The sequence below is a fragment of the Myxocyprinus asiaticus genome, chromosome 14 (genome assembly GCF_019703515.2).
Source record: "Myxocyprinus asiaticus isolate MX2 ecotype Aquarium Trade chromosome 14, UBuf_Myxa_2, whole genome shotgun sequence".
Lineage (NCBI taxonomy): Eukaryota > Metazoa > Chordata > Actinopteri > Cypriniformes > Catostomidae > Myxocyprinus > Myxocyprinus asiaticus.
In genome coordinates this window covers 23,405,112-23,422,734 of record NC_059357.1, presented here as the reverse complement: position 1 = coordinate 23,422,734, position 17,623 = coordinate 23,405,112, and the positions used below count along the sequence as shown (strand labels likewise).

Here is a 17,623-nt window from a genome sequence, read left to right as displayed (position 1 = left end):
ATGGAACTTTATAAAGATGGAAAAGGATATAAAATATATCCAAAGCCTTGAAAATGCCAGTCAGTACTGTTAAATCACTTATTAAGAAGTGGAAAATTCGGGGATCTCTTGATACCAAGCCAAGGTCAGGTAGACCAAGAAAGATTTCAGCCACAACTGCCAGAAGAATTGTTCGGGATACAAAGAAAATCCCCACAGGTAACCTCAGGAGAAATACAGGCTGCTCTGGAAAAAGACAGTGTGGTTGTTTCAAGGAGCACAATACGACGATACTTGAACAAAAATGAGCTGAATGGTCGAGTTGCCAGAAAGAAGCCAATGCCACAAAAAAGCCCAGTTACAATATGCCCGACAACACCTTGACATGCCTCACAGCTTCTGACACACTGTAATTTGGAGTGACGAGACCAAAATAGAGCTTTATGGTCACAACCATTAGTGATATGTTTGGAGAGGGGTCAACAAGTATTGTGCTCCTTAAATCAACCGTCTTTTTCCAGAGCAGCCTGTATTTCTCCTGAGGTTACCTGTGGGTTTTTCTTTGTATCCCAAACAATTCTTCTGGCAGCTGTGGCTGAAATCTTTCTTGGTCTACCTGACCTTGGCTTGGTATCAAGAGATCCCTGAATTTTCCACTTCTTAATAAGTGATTTAACAGTACTGACTGGCATTTTCAAGGCTTTGGATATCATTTTATATCCTTTTCCATTTTTATAAAGTTCCATTACCTTGTTACACAGGTCTTTTGACAGTTCTTTTCTGCTCCCCATGGCTCAGTATCTAGCCTGCTCAGTGCATCCATGTGAAAGCTAACAAACTCATTGACTATTTATACACAGACACTAATTGCAATTTAAAAAGCCACAGGTGTGGGAAATTAACCTTTAATTGCCATTTAAACCTGTGTGTGTCACCTTGTGTGTCTGTAACAAGGCCAAACATTCAAGGGTATGTAAACTTTTGATCAGGGCCATTTGGGTGATTTCTGTTACCATTATGATTTAAAAAGGAGCCAAACAACTATGAGATAATAAATGGCTTCATATGATCACTATCCTTAAATAAAAGACAATTTTTTTGCATGATCAGTCATATTTTCAAAATCAATGCCAAAATTTCACAATTTCTGCCAGGGTATGCAAACTTTTGAGCACAACTGTAAATATACACAGTTGAAGTCAGAAGTTTACATACACCTTAGTCAAATACATTTAAACTCAGTTTTCACAATTCCTGACATTTAATCATTGAAAACATTCCCTGTATTTGGTCAGTTAGGATCACTACTTTATTTTAAAGAATGAGAAATGTCAGAATAATAGTAGAGAATGATTTATTTCAGCTTTTATTTCTTTCATCACATTCCCAGTGGGTCAGAAGTTTACATACATTTTGTTAGTATTTGGCAGCACTGCCTTTAAATTGTTTAACTTGGGTCAAATGTTTTGTTTAGCCACAAGCTTCTCACAATAAGTTGCTGGAATTTTGGCCCATTCCTTCAGACAGAACTGGTGTAACTGAGTCAGGTTTGTAGGCCTCCTAGCTTGCACACGCTTTTTCAGTTCTTCCCATAAATTTTCTATCAGATTGAGGTCAGGGCTTTGTGATGGTCACTCCAATACCTTGACTTTGTTGTCCTTAAGCCATTTTGCCACAACTTTGGAGGTATACTCCAACAAAATGAAATACATCATTGGTCATTGTCCATTTGGAAGACCCATTTGTGATTTTAACTTCCTGGCTGATTGATTTGCACTTTTCACACCAAACTACATTCAACTCTAGGAGACAGAATGCGTCTCCTTCCTGAGCGGTACGATGGCTGCATGGTCCCATGGTGTTTATACTTGCGTACTATTGTTTGTACAGATGAACGTGGTAACTTCAGGCATTTGGATATTGTTCCCAAGGATGAACCAGACTTGTGGAGGCCCACAATTTTTTTTCTGAGGTCTTGGCTGATTTCTTTTGATTTTCCCATGATGTCAAGCAAAGATGCACTAAGTTTGAAGGTAGGCCTTAAAATACATCCACAGGTACACCTCCAAGTCAGTACACCTCCTATCAGAAGCTAATTGGCTAATTGTCTAAAGGCTTGACATCATTTTCTTAAATTTTTCAAGCTACTTAAAGGCACAGTTAACTTAGGTTATGTAAACTGGAATTTTGATATAGTCAATTAAAAGTGAATCAATCTGTCTGTAAACCATTGTTGGAAAAATTACTTGTATCATGCACAAAGTCGATGTCCTAAACGACTTGCCAAAATTATAGTTTGGTACTATGAAATGTGTGGAGTGGTTAAAAAATTAGGTTTAATGACTTCAACCTAAGTTTATGTAAACTTCTGACTTAAACTGTATGTGTGTGTGTGTGTGTGTGTGTGTGTATATATATATATATATATATATATATATATATATATATATATAATCCCATAACACAATTAAAATATTAACCTTGACATTTAGGTTTATTGTATTAGTAATTATGGGTACTCAGATGGCACCATTTCCTGAGAATGGGCTCTGTAGGTTTTGCATATTGGATTATTATTGTTGCAGAAAGAACAGACAGATTTTATACAGGTTTGTGTGCAGAAGAAATCACACAAAACTCCTTGTCTGCCTCCTCCTAATATACACTCACTGAGCACTTTATTAGGAACACCTGTACACCTACATATTTGTGTGATTATCTAATCAGCCAATCATGTGGCAGCAAAGCAATGCATCAAATCATGCGGATATGGGTCAGGAGCTTCAGTCAATGTTCACATCAACCATCAGAATGGGGAAAAATGTGATCTCAGTGATTTCGACCATGACATGATTGTTGGTGCCAGACGGGCTGGTTTGAGTACTTCTGTAACTGCTGATCTCCTGAGATTTTCACACACAACAGTCTCTAGAGTTTACTCAGAATTGTGCCAAAAACAAAAAACATCCAGTGAGCGGCAGTTCTGCGGACGGAAATGCCTTGTTGACGAGAGAGGTCAACGGAGAATGGCCAGACTGGTTCGAGATGACAGAAAGGCTACGGTAACTCAGATAACCACTCTGTATAATTGTAGTGAGCAGAATAGCATCTCAGAGTGCACAAGACGTTGAATCTTGAGGTGGATGAGCTACAACAGCAGAAGACCACGTCGGGCACTTTATTAGGACCATAGTGCTCCTTATAAAGTTCTCAGTGAGTGTATATCTGCTATTTATCTGCCTTGCTAAACACTCCCATTATGAGCTGTCTGGTCACACTTTCACATATGCATGTTTTATGTGCATATGTGTCCACAGTCTTTGTACGTGAATGTGCAGTTATATGTTGTGTGTGTTGTGTGTGTTGTGTGTGTGTGTCAATGTTGGGTGTAATACATTACTAAGTAATTAATTACTGTAATTAATTTACTTTTTCATTGAAAAAAGTAAGGGATTACACTTAATTTTACAGTTTCTTCTGATGTAATTGTGTTAATACTGTATAGACCATAGAACAATTCAATATAAAACAATAGTGAATTTAAAATAGAAACTTAACATCTAATATATGTTTTCTAATTTAATGCAGACCCCTTAAATTCTTTGGCCAGTTCATGAATAATTTATTTGATTTTATATGATTTATTTGAAAGAGTTAAAAGAACAGTTTCATGTCTATCCTTGTATTTTTCTTTTATCTGGTCGAGGTTGATAAGGGTTTTAGAAAGTAATTAGTAATAAGTAATGCAATTACTTTTCAGACAGAGTAATTAGTACAGTAATCTAATTGCACTGTAGATGTATTTAGTAGTTAGTAATTAATTACTTTTTAGAGTAACTTACTCAACACTGGTGTGTGTGTGTGTGTGAGAGAGAGAGAGAGAGAGAGAGTTTGTGAGTAGAGACATGCAGAAATGTTTTGGTGGGCAGTGTGTTAAACAGAGAGAAAGGGCACTTTCTGAGGCAGGTTTTATTGTTGTTATTATTATTATTATTATTATTTACATAAAGTTTAAAATACTATATATTCTTGTGCAGGGGCATAGCACCACATTTTGGCACCTACAAAACTATTTAGGGCCCCCTGACCAATTTGGGTTTGTGGTGGGGATAATACATATAAACATTTTAGATGGATATTTAACAGTGCTAATTCATAACTTTTTGTGTTCAAACGCAAATATTATTTGGATCAAGTGATATATTATTAAAAAAATATATACAAAACCTACTAACAAAATAAATAGTTATAAAAAGAGTTTTCTTGTTGGCAAAGTCACCATAACATTTCTGAAATGAGAAGAGTGCCAGGTTGTTAGCCTATCCTGAGAAATTTCTGCTCTCATGTAGTTTTAGAAAGTCTTAACTTGCTAACTGATATTTTTGTTACAATGTCCATTTAACTTAAATATAAAATTCTTTCTTAGCTCATGCTGTTAATTATGAAGGGACCTTCTAACTTTCTAGGTAACCCTTCTAGATACAATTTGAAAATATTAATTTTACTAATTATACTTCCAGTGATGGCTGCTGGAAATGGGGCCTGTCTAGATTTGATCAAAAATTACTTTTTTTCAAATAGTGATGGTGTTGTTTTTTACATCATTAATGTCCTGACTATACTTTGTGATCAGTGAATTTTTAATAGAATTCATTGCATGGTATGCCGATTAATTAATCAAATTAATCACATATATACATATTTGCTTAGAAAGCCCTTCAAATAACAATAATTCAATAAATAATGATTAAATACTTATAAACAGTTATATTTAAATAATTATAAATAAAATATACATTATAAAAAATATATAATATAGATAATTAAAATGCATTACATTATTGTGGCACACGAGTAAAGCATTAAAAAAAGACGGTAACAATATACATTAAGGTTCCATTTGTTAACATTAGTTAATAACATTAGTTAACATGAACTAACAATGCACAATACTTTTACAGCTTTTATTAATCTTAATTTGTTAATTTCAACATATACTAATACATTTCTCAAATCAAAAGTTGTGTTTGGTAACATTAGTTAATGCTCTATGAACTAACATGAACTAACAATCAACAATTGTATTTTTATTAACTAATATTAACAAAGATTAATAAATGCTGAAAACAATATATTGTTAACTGTTTGTTCACGATACATAATGCATTAACTAATATTAATGAATAGAACCTTATTGTAAAGTGTTACCAAAAAGACAATTCAGAAAGTGGCTTTAGTATGCAATATATTGTTTATTTCCATATTATTGAACTTATGTCATCTGCCTATCATTGGCCTACAGTTCACACAATCCATTTTGCAACTGAATTCATCAATCGGTCCGAGATAGATTTATTACGAGGGCTTGTCTAAGGACGTGTCAGTGTACACCTGCGTCAGATGCTTTTGGAGCGTCTCGGTTGCGTTGCATCATAAACACACTGTTTTTAAGTTGCTGTGTCAAGTTAAACATTGTTTGAAGCTTAGAAAACACGTCTTGAGATCCCTGCGTTCGTATTTGCACACCATCAAGCTGTGTTTGAACGCAAGAACGTGTTCACATCTTGTTTTGTCTGCTATCGGTGAGTGTAGTTTGTTCTCTATATAAGCACGTTGCCTAAACAGCTGAAGTTTTGCTTACTGCCCCCTGGAGAAAACAGGTGGTACTTCAAGCTCGAATTACTGTCTGGGGACATGATTAATTGTGTAAATTTTTTTAACGCGTTATTTTTTATATAATTAATCGCACTGAATTAGTGCTGTAGATTTAATGCGTTAATTCTTGGGTTCACGGCCCAAGTGAATGCTCTGCTCAAGTACCACTTACGCTCACCGGTAAAAAAAGTTAACTCAAATCCCGCTCCAACGTGAAATTTCTCTTAAGTTGGCAATACTTGTTTTCAGGCACACACATACGCCTGCGCAACTGCCCCTTTGCCCACATGGACTGAGGTGCCCCCTGGGTGAAATATAGGCTATATGCCGACATTTATTCAATTACGAAATGCTTAGTAGTGTACACATCTGAAATTATGTGATTGTATTGTTGTGTTTTAGTATATAAAACCTGGTTTACAATGGCTGTTAGATAATCGGAATACCAGAATACCAGACCTTCTTTATCATTTGGGGGGGGGGGGGGATTCTGTTCTAAATTAACTTTTTTTTTTACTTTAAACAAGTAAACATGCCTCTACAAGTGACAAAACATATGTGCGTTGGTGCTGAAACTCGCATACGCACGAATTCAAACTTTTCAGTTTAAACTGGATCTGAGTCTTTTCAACTTTAAAGTTTGTTCGAGTTGTTTATGGCAATAATAAAAAATGATTATACTGTAGAATTGATACATTAATAGGTTTCTGAAATGATGCTATCAGACTTTCGGTCTGTACATTAAAATAAGCAATTTTTCATCCTAATTTTGTGTTCAGTTTTAAAGGGCATATTAAGTTATCCAGAAAAGAGCAGTGAATGTTTTTCTCTTTTTCAGTATCTGATTAATATTCCCTACAATTTTATAAGTAGGAATTGTATGCAATCTAAAGGACTGTAGTTAATTATATAATTATTATATTAGTAGATACCATATGCCCCCTTTGTTTTTCCTTGATATTTTTCTGGAACTTTGTATATGTCAAATCTGGACTTTGTATATGTCAAAAGATCATGTCTTGTGCATGCACTCTTTATATGTACAGCAGGGTTAAACCATAGATTTAACAAATATAAAATATTCGTCCTACATAAAGTGAGAGTTTGTCCAATACTGTATATATTAGATGAAATCATGTTTAATGATCCCAAAACAAATAAAAATATATTTAATACACGAATTACTCTGCCTTCGTTTAAGAGAATTATTTTTTCTAATGTAGGCTATAATCATTTATACGTTTTTTCTCTGCATGAATGCAGCAAGTGATGTCGGAATATGTTATCTGCAACCACTAAACTAGTGTCAGTGGGTTTTTTTTTTTTTACATTTCACTAATCGTTAAGGTGTGGATTTGGCTTTGGGAAACTGACCAGCAGTTATGTGCACTTTATCCCAGAGCAGAAATCGAAAGCAACGGGCGGTCGATTAAGTGAGATAATTCCACTATGAAATTCTCTTTGCGAGAGCAGAAATCTTTACCAATCAAGTGCTCAGTTGTACAGTGGAGGAATGAAAGCAGAATGCTGCACCTGCAAATTAGGACACACTGATCTGCAAGATCATACATGTTTATTTTTTGTGTGTGTTCGCCGGAATTCAAGGAAATATGCTTCGCCAATGTACAGTATTATGAAGCTTACATATTCAATTGAGGGTGTTCTAACGTTCGCATCCCCGCAGAACCGGGCTTGCATCTAGCTGGCAGCTGCACTGACATGATTGCAAAACAACAAGATACCTTACTATCTACTTATCTATTCATTATTGAATGGTAGTGTAGCCTACTAGCTCACCTTTTGCTGCACTATCATGTTCTTGCAAAACAACCTCGTACTTTCTGGCAATGTGACGCTTAAGATTCCAAAGGGAATATTTGCTAACTCTCACAGTCTCTCCACTCCCTTTCGATTTCTTCTCCTTACTCATTCTTAGCTTTGATTTTTTACTTTGTATTTATGTATAAGGTTTGCAACTTCACTAAAACAATGTTTGAGCTCCATAACCTCAGGCAAATTGCTTATTTCGCAGATTCCCAAACCAGCATATCACAAAGCGCATTCGGGGTTGAGCGAGCGGCGCTGAGCTGCCTGAGCGAGCGGAGTGGAATCTTCAAAAAGGCGCTCTCCCCTCAAGTGAATTTATCACCGCTCCGCTCACATGCTCTGATATATACAGTATATATAACGAATGATAATATGATGGAATATCAGTGAAGCCTTTCTGTGGGCCCCCCTTCATTGAGGGCCCCTGTTATTCAAGTCCATCATTACCTGCAGTCCGACGCCCCTGTTCTTGTGTTCAAAAACAGCTAGATGGAATACACAGAATAAAACAGCACAACGGGGTCTCAAGATACATTGTAATGCTAGCTGGGAAAACCATTGACTACTGCTTTCGAAATGGAAAAAGTTAATAATCACCCTGGCTCTAGCACTATAAAAAATAGAAACACACAATGCAATGGCCAAAGACATCTGTCTGATGCAAGCGTATATAGACAAACAAGTAAAAATGATGCAGACAAAATGCAAAAATGCACCCAATATGTACACCCCTTAAGTCGTGGAAGTTGGAACATAATGCTAATGTAATTCAGGAAGAATTTCCTCCATTTGTAGACAGTTTGTCGTACTGTGGATTTGTGAACATCCAGGTCTTCAGACATTTTTGTAGCCTTTTCCAGCTTTGCGTATCGCCTACAATCCTTCTTCTAAGGTCCTCTGAAATTTGTTTTGATCAGGGCATGGTTCACAGGCTTCTTGAGAAGTTCAGACTCTGTCAGTACCCAGACTGTACTGTTTTTATACAGCAGGGCACCTCTAAAGTCCACACCTACAATCTCAGCACATTAACTGGACCATCTGCCTCCAGTGAACTTTTTAGAAGTCAGAAGCCCAGAGGTTCACATACTTTTTCAACCCTAGACTGTGAATGTTTAAATTATATTCAGTTTTGACAAGAACAAGAGCATTATTTGTCTGTCATTACTTTAAGCAGTTTGTCTATTATTGGGACTAAGGTGAAGATCAGACCACATTTTATGAATAATTAATGCAGAAATGCAGGTAATTCCAAAGGGTTCACAGTTCTTTTTCTTTCCACTGTAACTTCATTTAGCTTCCATCTCTCCCTTTTTTTTCTTTTTCAACACAAAATACCTTGATGTGTTACTTTGTACAGCAATTTTCAACAGTCCATTGTCTGAACAATCAAATGCAAGCTTGTGTTTGAATTAGAGTAGTAGGTTAATTACTTTGGCTTTTGTTCCAATAAGGGCAAAGACTTTAGCCACTGTAACCACTTAACTCTGCACGTCCCTCCATATACCTGGTGCTGTCCACCTGGATCCCTTTCTGAGGCCCCCTCTCTTCTCTCTGTGTGGTGTGTGATGAAGAAGGGGAAGAATTGTGGTTCTTTGGGTTATTCTTATCTTAGTGCTGGCCAGAGAAGCAGGGGTTCTGTAGGATGTGATTTAATGGATGAGTATTTTCACTTTACATGTTCCTACATGCATGCAAGGCATTCTTCTGCAATGTGCTGCCTCTCTGTTTCTTTTTGTTTTTCTCTTTCTTTCTCAGTCTGGCCCCCCAATCTCTGTATCGCATACTTTTTCTGACTCTGCATGGTGAATGGTGAATTTGTTTATTTGTTTGCTGGAACCAGCTGAGTGTGTCCATAAGGTCATGCACAATCAAACCACACCAACTCCCAGACGTACAGACCTACAAATTAAACAAACACAAACGCACTTCATACATTGATATAGCCATCTGCCTGCTGTTACTATATACTGCAGAATTGGAGCTCCTTTCTCATCTCTTCCAGACCCATTATTTCCAATAAATAGAAACCTCTCTCTTCCTTCGCTCCCTTTTTTCTCTTCCTACCTCTCTCCTTCTCTGCTGTTCCAACTCTCTCAGCAGTCCACCACCGATAACAGTCCTATGAAGCGCTCAGCTTCATCTCTAGGGCATGGGCGCCAAGGTCGGTCAGTGCAGGGTGATAACTACTCCATGGACAGGGTTATCCCAGAAGAGGGTCACAGACATGGGCATCGTCACAGAGATCGTAGCCACCGTGCATCTGAGCGGTCCCTTAGCCGCTACACTGATGCTGATACAGGTCAGAGACAAAACTGTTAATAGTGCTGCTGCAAACTGTGATAAAGATGATGATGATCATCATCATGTATTGAACCAAACCAGTGTTGGAGGTAATGAGTTACAAGTATCATGTTTTATGTGTGTTACTTTTTGAAGTTAAGTAATGTGATACCTTTTGAATTTACACAACAATACCCATGTTGCTTTTCAAACAATTTGTACTATTTTTCTGTTTACTGAAAAATACAATTGAAAATCCTTGCTTCCTGATAACTTCACACTGTTTAACGCAGCGTGTGTAAAGGGCAAAAATCTACAGGCATCTGTGGAGTTAAGATGGCTCTGAGGCAGATCTGAGCCACCTTTAAGTTTTCTGTAAATACATTTTCGCTCTGCATCAGAGCTTCCTTAAACTTTGCCATTTTCATGACAATGAGTCATTTTGTTTTCTGTTGGCTGTGCATGAGAATCAACACTGAGGCAATGTTGTCAAGAATGTAACATTAAAACTTTTGATACGTTGTTTACTAAAATTGTGATTCTTGTGTAAAATGGAATCTTAAATCAGGCTTTATCCCCCTGAGACCCGAGCGTGACTGCTGTCTGCATTTTCCATTTCCTTGTTGATTTGTAACTATTAGCACCTAATAAACATGCAAAAAAAAAAAAAAAAAAGTCTAAAGCAAATTGTTTTCCTAAACATTTATGTCCACATATGTGGACATTGGGACTAAGTTGTGGACTTTTAAATAATACCAATCAATAAGTCTAAATTGTTTATTATGTTTCCAGGAGTGTTGGTTATTCATGTTTTTGAGACATTACAGACATTTCATCATAAATTAGCATAATTAATTCTGGTTTAAAGTAATGGCCAGCATCATCCAATCACTGCCAACCATGTTAAAATTAAAATTATACATTATAAATTCTGAATCTATGTACTGATTACAATTGTCCCATGTCTGCCAAACATGTTGAGTGGTCCAAATATCATCTGCAGCCTGAAAGTGAATATTTGATAGAAGTTTGGATTGAAGGCACTTGGCTGCATAGAGAGGTATAGGATGCTTCCTTGCTCCCTATTTAGTTAATGATTTAATCTCCAGTGTGCTGTGTGTCTGCACTGTCTCATAACAGTTCGAAATGCACCTTATTTTCATCCTAACTCCATATAAAGCCTCTGAATGCAACATTTTTCAGCTTTTGGATGTGATAATGCACCGTAAATATAGAATATCTAAGATTCTCAAGTGCACACGGTACATTGTGTGTACATTAGCACACATTGTGTACCTTGTGTTTAGAAGTTTAAAATGTTTCAAATTTTAAAAAGGCATACCAGAAACTAGAGACTCAAATCTTTTAACAAACAAGTTTCAATGTAAAAAATGAATTGGGTTTCTTACCATATGTAGTTTTGTTGGCATTTCTCCCAAAGACAAACACCACTGTGATCTGCGCCATGTTGTTTGGTCACATGACTCCGTGCCTCGAAGTTTAACCCTTTACTGAGAGCACAGTCTCCTGAACTGAGATCAGTCAGTTTAAATGAATTTAAATTATGTGTTGCGTATAGCAAAGCAAAAATACAACATCCATGCATGTGTACGCGGTGTTGCACTAGGCTATAAACATGTTACTCTTGGAAACTTTGGAGACCATTTTAAATGAGCTACCATATTTTTTTTATAAGGGTCATCTTTTTAAGACAACCTACTTTTATGATATACTGTATATATACTGTATATATATTATTTTTATTTATTTAAACAAAATTATTATTAATTTGATGAAATTTTATTTGCAATTCAACACTGGGTACAGGCTTCAGTGAAAACTATATTTACTTACTATATTTAAAAACACAGTATTCTTCATCATAAAATTCCAAGTGTATTAATATTTTAAATATTACAAAAAATTATAAAAAATATAAATGGACAGTGAAAACAATGTCACATCAACTGCCCATTTAAAATTATTTATTTGGATTTACATGTATTCATTCATTATACACTTTTATCCAAAGCTACTTACAATGCATTCAAGGTATAACATTTTATCAGTGTGTGTATTCCCTGTTAATTGAAACCAATGACATTGTGAATTGGTGAAGTAGTGTAATCAAGAGAATATGAGTGTTGATAATTCATATTAACACTCATATTTTTTTTTTTATTGTACTGTTACAGGTATTCAGTTTCTTCACTGGTATTATTTAGTGGTATTCACACATATTCACTAGTAATCACAGTTTACCCTCCCTGGTTTGGCCTAGCAGGTCTTGGCACTGACCTCAGCACCACCACACAGTCAGGAGACCTACCATCCAAGGAGAGGGACCGGGGCCGGGCCAAAGACCGCAAGCACCATCACCATCATCATCACCACCACGGCTCTGTAGATAAGGAGCGCTATGTGAATGAGAGAGAACGAGGGGACTATAGCCACAGACAGTCAAGAGATAGAGATCACCGCTGGTCCCGCTCACCGAGTGAGGGGAGAGAGTGCCTGACTCACAGACAGGTGGGCAATTCATTCATAATGAACTTTTATACATATATAAGTCTTATCACATGCATAGACATGTATACATTCATTACAGTCAAATATTTCTGCAAACAGTGTTACTCTTGTTGTAAAACAGGATGTTTAACTTCATTACTGGATCCCAGTTAATGCAAATTGTTAGTTCTGTCTTAGGCCTGTTTCACACCGCAGGTTAAAGCAGTGATATTTATTTTGCCGCCCTATTAATAGGTTAAAGAATTCATACTTCAGGTAGCTGCAAGTAGAGTTTTGCACTCAGTCTATTTTTGCTGCATGTAGCACACTGAACTTAAATGGAAAATAGAAAATATGGAGAAAATCCACTATGTAAGCTTATTTATAAACAGCCTTTTGCTAAATAGGCTTTTTTGAAAAGTGTAAAATAAGGGAGCGAACTACCCAACGGTAGTTTGAAAAATTATGTCTGTGGGGTTATGCAAGTACCACACGCAATGACACACAAACACACTTTCTGTTTAGTAAATTTGACTGAATCCAGGCGATTTAAGCAGTTCAGGTTTGGGTTCTGTTTCGTGTCAATTGTATACCATTTGAAAATAAGTGTGATCTCCCTCATGTACATTACGTGGATTTATGATGATCAGGGATGCTGCTCCCATTAAAGAGGGTATATGCAATGTCAACGTTGGCGGCCTCTTAACGTTTTTTTGTACGACCAGTGGGCAGTGGTTTGGTCCCCCTTGAACATTTCGCAGTCCGGGCGCTCCCTTTCAAGGTAGATTTGTCACCCTGCTTTATGTTGACCCTTATGCATTGCATATGCTGCATACCCCTTTTTTGCGCTATTGCTGCCGATCCAGTTTGTAGTTCTCAATAGCTCACTCCCACTGGCGTGCACAGAACGAGGGTTACAGGGACTCAAGCCCCTGCCCCTTTCGTTCACAAATGTAAAGGTGCCCTTCACAAATGTAAAGGTGCCCTTTAGGTCGAGGGGAGATTTAAGTGGAGGTGCCTTTAATAGCGAGTGCTACAGCACAATCCCCCACTGACAGGCTGAAGCGGGCTGCACAACACCCCCCAGCCCTTGTCCCTACTAAGGTCTAAGCACGTCACTGCTCTCTCCTGATAACCACTGTTTAATTTATGAAGGTTCTTAAAGGAAATACCCAATGCGGTTGCCTAAAAATCACTTAAGAGCTGCTTTTTTCTTTAATGCCACAAAAATGCTGTCTGTGTGAAAGCACAACTTGAGCCTGCTTTTGCAGTTACGCTGCTGCACATACGCACAGCTTAGCATGCAGTGTGAAACAGGCCTAAGAAAAATGTTATGCTATTTGTACTGTAATTAATATTGTGACAATATCAGAATTGGTTCAGATATTGTGCCGCAGGGACCAGAAATACTGCCACCACTCTGAATGACTGTAAATGTAAATGATTCTTTTAAATATTTAAGTAGTTTTTAAATAAAATCATTTCCACTATTGCAACAGAATTCAATTATTTTTCCTTTTTTTTTCTTTTTGTCCTCTCTTTTCCCTGTGATATGTTGCTTAATGTTTGGTCATTTCTTTTATTGCTGTTTGCATTGGTCGCTTTGCTCTAATGCTTTGCAATGTCTTTCATTCTTGCATCTCTCACTCTTCCTCTTCTTTTCTTCTCATCATCTTATGACAACACTCTTTCCTCCCTAACTGCTGTTGTGTCTGTGTGTCATCTCCTACTGTCTTCTTGTTGTGTGGTTAATTTTGTGGTTCTGTTTTATTTGCCTTGTTCCATTTTCATGTAGGGCAGTAGTTCAGTAAGCGGGAGTCCAGTCCCGTCAACCTCCGGGACCAGCACACCCCGCCGTGGCCGGCGTCAGCTGCCCCAAACCCCTGCCACGCCCCGGCCCCATGTCACCTATTCTCCCGTCGTCCGTAAACCCATCAGTACCCCCCCTCCCGGCCAGCAAAGCCGACTTCCCACCCCCACCTCACGTCGATATTCGCCACCTGGCCCCGAGCCCCCGCTTCCCCCTCACCACCACCCTTCTCCTCCCCACCATGGTTCTCCCCGTCATGCACACTGGGGCCCCGACCCTTCAGAGAGTGTGGAAGGGGACGGTGTTTACGATGACCAAGACTACGAGTTTAACCACCATGAACCTCCATCCTATGAGCAAAGTCCCGTCCAGGGCAACCCTCACTCCCATTCCCCCAGGACTTCCCGTCACACCGCTCCCCCTCAGGGTCAACCGCACCCCCGACGCATGCCCAATGGCTACCATTCCTCCTCACCCTCTCCGCACCACCACGCCCCCACCCACCCAGGAACTCATAAGCCTCCCCACCCCAGAGGGCCCAGGAAGGGTCTCAATGAACCCTACAGTGAGACTGATGAGGATGACTGGTGCTAGCCTCTGGGAAGAGGGGAGCGAGGGAGGGTGGGGGGCCAGAAATGGACTGGAATGGACTGCCACCATACAGAGAAGCCATCTCAAAGAGAACAGGGATATTGGCAGGTCTCTTACTTAGTCTGAACTGTCTAGGGAAACACTAGGCAGTGTGCTGAATGTCCACAGGGGAAATCATGGCATGATTCTTTTCTTTCTATTTCTTATTTCTTTACTATTCCTCTGCTGCCAAGTGTTTTCCTGAAAGAAGATGGACTGCTTACAGTGAATAAGACTGGGGAGGTGTGAAAAATATATGAAAAGAATATGAAATCCTGTTCTTAGCCTTTTTTTCTGAAGAAAAGAACATTCTCTATGTTTTGATAAGGAGAAGGAATGTCTGAACGTTTTATTTTCAGGACATTTCATCCAGTCTCTCCTTAGGCAAAATCTGAAATCTGAAATACTGAAATCTCTAAATGTTTAACACTCAAAAAGGAGGATCACTTTTTATTTTGCAGAACTTGACTGGCGATTCATTTATTGCAAAAATGAGTCCAGATGCTGGGAAATATCGATGAGTTTTATCATCTCTGTTTACTGTTAGTAATTATCCCAGTGAGGGTGAGTCGCTCGCCAATGTACAGTATGTACGTTTTGGGTGGGTCGGTCAAGGGCTCTGGCCTATCAGGTGGGGGTGGGCGGAGGTGAACTCACCTGGACTTAGTAGGAGAGCCCACCCTGCATTTCAGACACCTAACTCAAGAAAGAAGAATCACAAAATATGGGAGAGAAAGAAAATGAAAAGCTCTTCACTCTTTCTTCTAAGGCTTTGTCTGCTTCTCATTGGAAACATTGAAGTTTGAGTATTTGCACTGCCCAGCTTTGTTTGAACTCCTAGAGAAAAAAAATCCCTTGGAAATCCTGCATGATTGAAAAAAAAAAATACAAGATAAAAAAAAAAAAATAACTAAAGAAACTTTGGATAAAAGGGGGAAAGGGGGGATAAATTATTTTGCTCTTTTGTCATGTCTGTGAAGTTCTCTCTCTCTGATTAGCACCCTTCCTCTCTCTCTCTCACACAACTCTGTGTTCCCTCTCTTCTTTAGAAGTGTCTGAAAGTGGCCATTGCTAACATTCAAACCTTTAACTACTAATATATGGGTGACCAGAGAGGTGTTCTTATAACAGATTTGGTGCCAAATGATATACAATTACCAAAAAGTAAAAATTGCAAATCAAAAATTAATAGCACAATTATTTTTGAGCTAGAAAAAAAAAAAAATTAACATTCCTCTGTGATTGTACACATAATGCAGATATAGTAGCACATAGACACATAAAATACAATAACATAGAAACATTTAACAGGCAAAGTACATCTCTGAGCATATGTGTGATTCTTTTCCCTTACACCCTAGTCAGCATGTTCTCCCAGTCTTCCAGTGTATAATGCAGAGAGAGAGCGAGAGAGAGGGTGGGGTGGGGGTAGATGAGAACCTCTCCATCTTTAGATATGATTTCTTGTTGATAATGACAATGTGTGTATAAAGATGACCACATAAATGATGATAATTGATGATGATGACAATGATGGTGATGAAGAAGATAGTAATGTTGACACTGATGGTGATGTTGATGATGTTTTTAATTTAATTTTGTACCTGTTTTTTTTTTTTTTTTTTTTTTTTTTTTTTTTTTTGTATTTGACTTAGCTGCTCTTTGCATTGCCATACTTGTTTTCATGTGATTTTTGTGTAGATGGTGTGTGGAGCTCTGTGACAGTAATCTATTGTGGGCAATGACAGAAAACACATCTGAACTTCAACCAATGTCCTCAGTAGCTCTCTGACATGGGCTGTTTCCATGGAAACACTTTCTCAACCATATCAGCGAACGTAAATGACAGTTTGAAGCATGCTTCATCTGGTCTCAAGTCTCTGTAACTGTGAACACTTTTTATCAAAAAGAAAAGAAGAATGAAATGTGTTAGATGCATGAATTTGGGTGAATTAGAGGAGAAAACTGACTAGTTATTGACTTGTCCTACTCAATGTTGATATATATATGTGACATTGGGTTCTTTACATGGGTTTTGGATATTAACATTAGTTCACAGGGATTATTTGAGTTAACTTAAAGGGATAGTTCACCTAAAAATGACATAATTTGCCCTCATGTTTTTCCAAACCTCAAAGACTTTAATTTTTCTGTGGAACACATGTAAAACCCTGTCTACACCAGACACGAGTGGCACAGTACATCACGTCGCATCAAATGCAAATCTCTCCCATTATAATCAATGATGCTGTGTACACTGGAAGTGTCCGTTGCATCGCATTGCATCAGGCTGATTGTGGAGGGATACCCATTCTATTGCTGAAGCGCTGGCAGCAAAGCCACTCCAGCAACTTTATTATCCCCTCCGTCTGAAATAAAATTAGTTTACTTACGTCTGAATCTTGCAATGAATTTAATTTGTTACATATTTGAATACATTTGGACCGTTACATCAAAGCCAGCTCGTAATGTTTGTTGTCTCTGGTCTACTAATTTAAATCATCTTTTGATTCTAAGCACGTTTACAAATGTTTAGCAATAATTACATCAAAAATAATTATTATATAATAATTAAAGGTTTATACAAGTAGGTTTCAGTTGAAAATAAAGAAGTGCAGCAGTGATGTTGCGAGGGGGGGGGGGGGGGGGGGGTCTTCGGGGGCTTAAACCCCTGGTCTTTTTTTGAAGATTCATACACGTTTCACTTCACAAATAAAATGTTTTATTACTTTGACTATGTTTGCCCAGTAGTCCATCCGTTTGTGATGAAAAGCAGTGGGGGCTGGCTGTGGTAGATTACGCTTTCTAATTCAGTTCAGCGCAGACACGACCCCCAGATTGCACACGTACATCTTTTAAATTTTTAATTCAGCCATTCCAAATAATGTCTGCTTTAGATCTTTTCATCTGGAAAGCATCACAATCTAATTAACA

At 37.9% G+C, this 17,623-nt stretch overlaps 1 protein-coding gene across 1 annotated transcript in view; it reads left to right on the top strand.

The window, feature by feature from the left end:
* LOC127451684 (voltage-dependent P/Q-type calcium channel subunit alpha-1A-like) overlaps window positions 1-17,303 on the top strand; it is a 131,725-nt gene extending 114,422 nt beyond the window's left edge. Inside the window, exons 48-50 of the mRNA XM_051716557.1 lie at window positions 9,559-9,760; window positions 12,026-12,270; window positions 14,045-17,303. Coding sequence (XP_051572517.1) covers window positions 9,559-9,760; window positions 12,026-12,270; window positions 14,045-14,653 — 1,056 coding nt within the window. The 3' untranslated portion in view covers window positions 14,654-17,303. The remainder of the gene's footprint in view (window positions 1-9,558; window positions 9,761-12,025; window positions 12,271-14,044) is intronic.
* Window positions 17,304-17,623: the final 320 nt, after the last annotated feature.